This window comes from Aphanomyces astaci (genome assembly GCF_000520075.1).
Source record: "Aphanomyces astaci strain APO3 unplaced genomic scaffold supercont1.62, whole genome shotgun sequence".
In the NCBI taxonomy this organism is placed as follows: domain Eukaryota; phylum Oomycota; class Saprolegniomycetes; order Saprolegniales; family Verrucalvaceae; genus Aphanomyces; species Aphanomyces astaci.
In genome coordinates this window covers 358,705-366,984 of record NW_009798325.1, presented here as the reverse complement: position 1 = coordinate 366,984, position 8,280 = coordinate 358,705, and the positions used below count along the sequence as shown (strand labels likewise).

Genomic DNA, 8,280 nt, shown 5'->3' with positions numbered 1-8,280 from the left:
GGCATGAAGGGCGACGTCGAATTTTTTGTGCGTCGGTGCCTACATTGTGCCAGTGCATCTGGCGGTGCGCCGCGTCCGCTTGGCGAGGCCCTCCACTTGACCGCACCCAATGGGTTGATTCATTGGGACTTTTTGTTCATGGGCGCCTCCAAGACAGGCGACAAGTACCTGCTGGTAGTCAAGTGTGACGCCAGCAAGATGGTTTGGTTCTTCCCGGCTCCCGAGGCCACGGCGACGTTCTTCAAGGACTGCCTCCTGCAGTGGTTCACCGTGTGCTACGAATGGGTCGCCTACCTGGGGACCCATTTCAAGAACCAAGTTATCGCGGAGCTCCAGCACGTGCTGGGGGCTCATCATCACTTCACGACTGCCCGGTGCCCATGGGCGAATGCCACAGTGGAGGTCGTGATGCGGCAGTTGCTGCGTCTATTCCAGGCATGTCTGAGCGAGTGGCGCATGGCGCCCGACCAGTGGCCCGAGGCCCACCTAGTCATCATGCTCGTGCTCAACCAGCTGCCTTCACCATCCCTCGGCGGTATGGCCCCGTGACCGCCATGTCTGGCCGTCCGGCAATGTCGCCGGCTGACACTATGGCGTTGCCGGGTCAGCTCATCTCGGCCACGCTGGCCGAGGTGGAAGAAGGTCAACGCGAGAACATTGCCTCGGCTCAGATGGCTCTGGAAGAAATGCACAAGCAGATGTCGGTGGAAAACGCACGGAAGCGAGACCGCTCGCGGCAGTACCACGATAAGAAGAAGGGCGTGCAGATGGCCCAGTTCGTAGTGGGGGACTATGTCCTCTACCAGGACGTATGGGCACACTTGCGCCAGAAGTTGCGGACCAAGTGGTGCGGCCCGGCCGTCGTCACCGAGGTGACCAGCAACTGGGTGTACGACGTCGAGACCCTGCTGACTCACGACGTGCGCCCCGTCCACGCCAGCCGCCTGAAATTCTACGCGGACTGTGACTTGGACGTGACGTCCGAGCTGCTGGCCCACGTCGCCCACAACTCAGAGGGCTTCGAGGTGGAGGCTATGGTGGACGCGCGGTACATCCCCACGACCAACGTTTACGAGCTATTAATCAAGTGGCGCGGACTTCAAGACGTGGAAAACTCGTGGGATCCCGCCGACAACATCTTCGCCGATGTACCCGTGATGTTCAAGGCCTTCTGCAAGGCGGCCAAGTCCGCGTAATCAAGAAGATGGCCGTTGCTTACGAGGTTATAACTCGTGGGGGAAGTGATGTATTCGGCTCGAATTACTGAGACGGAAAGGAGTAGACCTGTGGCGCCTGCTCCTTGCCGTCCATTGGTCGGTACTTTTGGTGGTTGGAGTACCATATGGATTGGTAGAGTGTATTGACCCCTTTTTCGGGTCTGAGAGTTTAGGTAGTTTGAGTGGCTCGTTGTCACTCACTTCGCCTTTTACCTTTGAATATTCCAACGTTATGGTTTCGATCGGTTTTGAAGTAGTTGAGATACAACAACCAATAAGCCTTGATGTACTTCTGTTGGCTTATTGTCATGGTCTTGGCACTTCTGTTTCTTTGAACCTCCATTTTGAGGATATAATGGATGTTGCCCAAGTCTTTCATTTTGAACCGATTGCTCAATTCAATTTTGAGCTTGCTGATTTCTTCTGTTTTTGGTGACACTATAGTCAAATCATCGACATACACGACGATTATTATCCAATCATCAATCGTGCACGTGTCATTTATCAACTCATTCAACCCTCCCACTCTTTTCACATAGATGTAATACTCTTTGTCACATCGTGAAAAGCCAATTGTAGTAAGGAACTCATGGAGGACAGCATACCAAATCTTTGGTGCTTGTTTTAAGCCATATATGCTAATCAGTAGTTTGCACACCAAATGCTCACCTTTCATTCCTCTCTTTTGAAATCCAGGAGATTGGTGCATAAAAACCTCAGTCTCCAATTTCCCATTTAGGAACGCTGTAAGCACATCCATTTGATGAACTTCGCAATCTAAGACCGTTGCAACCGCAAGTACTAGCCTTAACGACTCAAACCGAGCCAAAGGAGCATATACCTCATCATAATCTAGTCCATACTGTTGAAACTGGCCGTTGGCAACAAGTCTCGTCTTATATCTTTCAATTTCACCGATGGATATGTACTTTACACTAAACACCCAATGACATGATAACGCAGTTTTTCCTTGGGGCAAACTAACTAAATCCCAGGTAGCATTATCCATCAATGAACCAAATTCTGAGTTCACTGCTCCCATCCAGTTTTCACACTGAGGTGTGAGTAGAGCTGCCTTGAGTGACCGAGGCACTACGATGGCCATGTTGACTCCGAGTAGGTCATGACGTTGACCCTTAATCTTGTGCATGTGGACTTGGTAACACTTATAGTCCTTCAAATGAACTGGAATCCTCTGTGTTCTCTTCGGTCGAGGTGTCAACAGTTCAACCTCTTGGCAATCCGGAATGTCAGAATTACAATCTACTTCGATATTTCCAGATAGCAACAGCAGACAGATGAGTAGTTGGAGGAGGAACCGGAAGTGAATTAATTCTGACGACAGAGGAGAAACTGGCTCTAGATGTGCCAGTTCCTCCAACAGCCAATCAAATCCTAGATTATCATTAGTCACGACATCCTGTGATGTTCCGTGACGAATCTGCGCTGTCTTCTACTCTGAGGAAAAGCCTCTAGAAGGGACAAAAACCTCCCACACAGCTAGCAGACACTGGTACCTGACTGACAGGGCAGTGGTGATGTTTTCTAGCAGAACAGGGTGTTCTGACTGCCTCCCAACAGCGCCACGCACTGTCAACCGGAATCAGGTGCCCAGAGTGCAGGAAGAGGCTGGTGGTTAAGCTCAGTGAGCTTAAGCACCACTGGTTACACCGTCTTTTGTCCGGGACTCAACTTGTCGGACATCCCTTTCAGCGTGTCCCTACCAATTGGCCCTTTCCGAACGACGCGCCGTGGAAGGGCCGGATGGATCGAGTAACCACCGGGATGCCGTCACCCCCCACTCTAGAACCAACATGGTCCAGGGCGTCCCCCTTACATGTCGGCGCAGTCATGGGCTGAGAGCTCGGAGTTCGCGCTCCCTGGCTCGCGCCGGAGGGTGCTGTCGGGCGGCAGCTACCTCACCCTTAGTTGACTGCGCAAGACGCAGAACGTTGTCACATCAAGTGGTTTGGTAAAGATATCCGCGACTTGACGTCACGTATCGGTATAAACAAGGCTAAATGTCTATTGTTCCACAAGGTCGTTGATGAAATGGTAGCGTACATCAATATGTTTGGTACGCCCGAGAGTTGTTCATGATCTGGATGGTGCTCTGATTGTCCTCATGAAGAGGAATCGATGTGGTGATGGGATGTCCCATCTCACCAACTGCCTGCTTGATGTACAGGCAATCTTGTGCAAGTGTGCACAGAATCATGAGTTCTGCCTCGGTAGTCGAGAGGGCCATACTCCGCAGCCCTTTACCGATCCAAGAGATCGCAGAGTTCCGGTAGAATGTCACGAAGCCCGCGACACAGCGTCGAGTATCAACACCGTTAGCGTAGTCACTGCCCGCATACGCATGGAGCGGAGTGATCGTACGCACCGCCGAGGACGAGACCGTAGTCGATCGTTCCTCTGATGTACCGGAGGGCGCACTTGGCTGCCTACCAGTGGGCATGGCCGGGGTTCGTGAGGAACTGGCTCAGTTATTGGACGACGTACGCGAGGTCGGGTCGAGTGCTAATTATGAGGTACATGATGCTGCCGACTACCGATCGGTAAGGCTTGTCCACCATAGACTGGCGTTCAGCATCGTTCTGAGGGCACATCAACTTAGACAGCTTAAGGTTGTACTCCATTGGAGTAGGGGCCGGTTTTGAATTCTCCATGCTGAACCTCTTCAGGATCGAGGTTGCATATTGGGATTGATGCATTGTGAGAGTTCGAGCAGAACGATCTCGAACAATGTGAAATCCGAGAATAAAAGTGAGAGCCCCAAGGTCGTGCATTTGAAAACGCGGTGACAGACCATGTTTGATGGTGCGCATCATATCCGGTGAAGGAGCCATGATGACTAGGTCGTAAACGTAGACGCCGATGTAAACGGCTTGACCGTCCATCTGCTTGGTGAAGACACAGCGGTCTTTGACGAGCTGGGTGTACCCTTGCCGGCGCAAGTAGGTAGCTAGTGTCTGGTACCACGAGAGAGGGGCTTGCTTGAGACCATAAACACTGCGGAGGTCTAGAAGGACATCGCGGCGATTCTTCGCGGTGTCAAATCCAGGTGGATGTTTGACGTATACCTCGCAGTCGATTTCCCCGTTGAGAAAGGCTGTGATAACATCCATCGCATCGATCTCGTAGTCGAGAGACGCGCCGAGAGTGAGCATCGTTCGAAGGATTTCTTTGGCAATGACCGGGGAGTAGCTCTCCTCGTTGTCCACGCCTTGAATTTGAGTGTGTCCTTGGATCACAAGTCGCGCTTTGTAGCGAGCGACGCGTCTCGTAGCCTCTGTGGCCGAGTCATCGTATTTGATTTTGAACACCCAACGCATGCCCATTGGTGTCGCATCTGGAGGCAAGGTGGCTGGTTCGAACGACCCGTTCGCCTCATGGGCTGCCAGCTCGAGCATCATGGTTTCAAGCCACTGCTCTTTGGCTGGCGATTTCATCGCCTGTTTGTAGGTCTTAGGCTCGTCTGAAGGAGTCGTGTCCTTGAGGGCGAGGAGGATGTGTTGCGACGTCGAGAAGTATTGAGCGCCTGAGGCGTCGTCAATATACGACATCAGCAACTGAGCTGGACCGTCGTGTGGACGTGTCCGCCGTGTCCAGTGTGGTAGACGTCGATGTGACGACGTACGACATGTGCTATCGCCGCTTCTTGAGACCGTGAGGGTCGAGGCGGAATTGCGAGCAACTGGATTGTCGTATGTGACGACGTTGGAGTGGAGGTGGTTGCCGTACTCACACATGCCGGAGTATGGCAGGCGGTACTTCTCGTGGAACGAGGTACATGGGACGGGAAAATATTCCTCCGTTGTGTTGAAGGTCAAAGTTCGACGACGCTTGGGCGTCGGAGTTGTGAACGACTGGTGGGATGGGTGGTGAAGGATGCCACCCAAACGGGCAGGTGGAGTGATGTCGGGTACGTCATGTACGACAGGGACTTGCCACACTGTGCCTGTTGACCCACGAAGCAAAGCCTCCCCAAGTGTGGGTAGAGGTGTGGTCGTATCGGCCTCCCCAAGTGAGGGCGACGTGAATGTCACGGCCTTCCGATATGTGGGCAGAGGCGTCGTCCATGAAAAGGCCTCCCCAAGCGAGGGTAGAGGTGGTGGTGTCGTGGACGACGCAGCCTCCCCAAGGGGTGAAGGCAGGCTTGGTTGGAGGGGTGGTGGACTTTGGTCCACGGTGAAACAGTTCCGCTGGGGATGTTTACTTCGAAGACGTTTCACGTCCTCGACTGATTTCAGGAGGGGAAACTGATGTTCAACGAACGTTACATCGCGGCTCGTAAGCACGTAATGCGTGTCGAGGTTCAGTAGCTTGAACCCTCGAGATGTCTCGGGTAAGCCAATGTACATGCACATCATGCCTCGGGGAGACAGCTTGTTCATACGCATAGGGATGTTGACGTATGCATACGCCACACAGCCAAATACGCGTAAACGTGCGTAGTCAGGATGGCTCTAGTGCCATTGACGATACGGAGTATCCTCACTGATGGTGGTGGACGGCAGTATGTTCATGAGTAACACTGCGTGGGAAATGGCTTCTCCCCACAAGAACTGTGGTAGATTACCATGCAGTAGCATGGAGCGAGCCGTGGTGACGATGATGCATTCGGCCACAGGGTTCTGGGTCGGGGTATAGGCATTCGTGTACGTAAGGTGGGTGTCGTATTCGCTTTGAATACGGGCCCCGAGTTTAACATACTCCTTAGCGTTGTCCATTTGGAGCGCTCGGATATCCTCGAACTCACTAGGTGGTGAGTGATGGTAACAAATCTCAATGACGTCGGAATGATAACGCTGCCGAGCGTCGCGACAGAACGCGCTGTACTTGTCGTACAGGTCCGCGCGCTTTTGCATGATGTACACAAAATGTATCGGGTAAAGCCGTCGATGAACGTGACGAAATATCGACCCCCAGAGATAGAGGGGATATTGATTGGACCCCACACGTCGGAGTGCACTCGTTCCAGAGGCTTCGACGACTTGGGCAATTTGTTGCGTGAAAAGGGAAGTACTTTAGACTTCGACCTTCAACATGTGTTGCACGAAGCATGGGCCGTGATGGCCTGCCGAGAGATAGGAAATTCAAACACGGTCGAATGACGCTGCAATTTGCGTAGCTTGTCATGACTTGGATGGCCCAGTCGATGGTGCACTCGACTGCGTCACGAGGACGGTCGATGTGGGGTCGGCGATGCGCGGTGAGAGCCGCGTCGCGATATACATCCTGCAGATAGATCACTAATGTGTCCTCGTTGATGCCAGCGACCTCGCGTCGGACTGTGCCACGGCCGATGACTTGAAGTTGGTAGCCGTCGGCTGAACCAGCAAAGGATGAGAAGGAACCATATGTGATGAACCACTCTCGATGGAAGGTGGAGTGCTTGGATGCACCACTATTGACCGTCCAGTGACGGGATCGCCTTTGTTCTTTGACAACCGGGCTGGTTGGTGACACACGAAGTGCCCATCCAATCGCGATACATTAGTATCGAGCGAGTCGTAGTACGGACTGAAGTTCTGTAATAATGTCGAAAGTACTTTGAATGTGCTTGACTGGTCGGTCGACTTTTGTAGTCCCGTGAATGAAACATGTAAATGTTGTTCATCTAAAATATGTCGAGGCATAAATGCCGGCATGTGTGCGTGAAGACATAAATAAGAAGTCTGGTCACGTTGTTGACGTGTGTTTTGAGACACTAACGTTCGGGTAGAACCGCGTGACGCGCTGCTGCTTTGGCTGCGCTGGGGGGTGGATGCCGGTGGGTCGTAGGCTTGGTCGGCTGGCAGCGCGCTGTGGCTGCGACTACGATGGCGCCGGTTGTCGTACATGGAGTGACTGCGGCTGCGGTAGTGCCGGTCATCTTGGTTGGCGCGGCTTTCGGCGCGATAAGTTCCGCGGTCGTCGCGATAGTGCCCGCGGTCTTCGCGGTAGTCGCGGTACCGGTCGCCGGAGCGACTACGATAGCGGTAGACCGACTGACGAAACGGGATACGGCCGCGTTGATCGTCGCAATAATCGCCGTGATTGAAACGGCGTAGCCGGAGTGGCCGCCTTGTCCCATGCTGGCGTAGCCTGGTGGACGGCTTGTTGCGTGTCCGGGTGGGCCGCTGGATGCGTAGCCTTGGCGAATGGTGTTGAGGAAGGGTGTCCCGGTTCCTCCACCACTCCCGTCGCCTTTGCCGTGGGGTTTGCCACCGCGGTGGCCGCTGGGTCCGCCTTGAGTTCGTCGACCGCCACCACTTGGGGGTAGTTCGCCAGATGGGATGGCAGCCCATCCTGGTGGGAACACAAAGTCTTGACGCACCGCGTTCTGGTGGAACGCCCGGGAAACCTTCTTACAGGTGTACGTCGAGTGGCTGCCTGAGGACAGACAGTAACCACACCAATCCGCCATGGGATCTTGGCCTTGGGCCCCCAGGGTGCGGCGGCCGCTTGTCCGTAGTCGTCCCGCTGGCTCACGCCAACGCGAAAGGCCGGAAGGGCCAATGCGCTAGATCGCGTTGTCGCGGTCGCGGGGAGGATAAAATATTGCCACATAAGAATTGCTGAGGACCACATAGGAATTGCTGAGAGCCACATAAGAATTGCTGAATCGCACACAGTTATTGCTGAAGAACACTTGAAATTTGCTGAATTGAATATAGAGTATGTTACACAACGAGATCCTCTTCGGCAGGCAGTGCGTTTTGAGAATTTCTGGACACATGTGACTATTATCAATGTGATTGTTTATTAAACTCACATGTGGACTCACATGTGGAGGAAGGGTGGGGAAATCACGAAAAACCGAAACCTTATCGACGGCCCTATGACCAACCACTGATTGATGGCATAAAGCGGACGCGAATCAGGATGTAGTGAACTGTACTGCATGCTACCAGACTCCCACGGCAACTTTGCCGGCTTGTGGCGTAGACTGACACACCTAGCCTTCGCCAAAAGCCGCCAAAGTTCCACATATATCGTGCTTCGTGCTGCTTCTGTAAAAGACATATTCTATAGTCGTGATTTATGTACTGCCTAGATATAGAAAGAACCTTGC

General features: G+C 53.2%; 2 protein-coding genes across 2 annotated transcripts; one reads left to right on the top strand and one right to left on the bottom strand.

Moving 5' to 3' along the window:
• Nucleotides 1-554: 554 nt before the first annotated feature.
• H257_14806 (hypothetical protein) lies at nucleotides 555-1,196 on the top strand (the record flags this gene model as incomplete). The annotated part of the gene is made up of 1 exon (XM_009842692.1): nucleotides 555-1,196. The coding sequence occupies one exon, from the start codon at nucleotides 555-557 to the stop codon at nucleotides 1,194-1,196; it is 642 nt and encodes a 213-aa protein (XP_009840994.1).
• A 5,737-nt stretch (nucleotides 1,197-6,933) lies between these two features.
• H257_14805 (hypothetical protein) lies at nucleotides 6,934-7,632 on the bottom strand (the record flags this gene model as incomplete). Its single annotated transcript, XM_009842691.1, has 1 exon — nucleotides 6,934-7,632. One exon carries the CDS (start codon nucleotides 7,630-7,632, stop codon nucleotides 6,934-6,936), a length of 699 nt encoding a protein of 232 aa, XP_009840993.1.
• Between the last annotated feature and the right edge of the window lie 648 nt (nucleotides 7,633-8,280).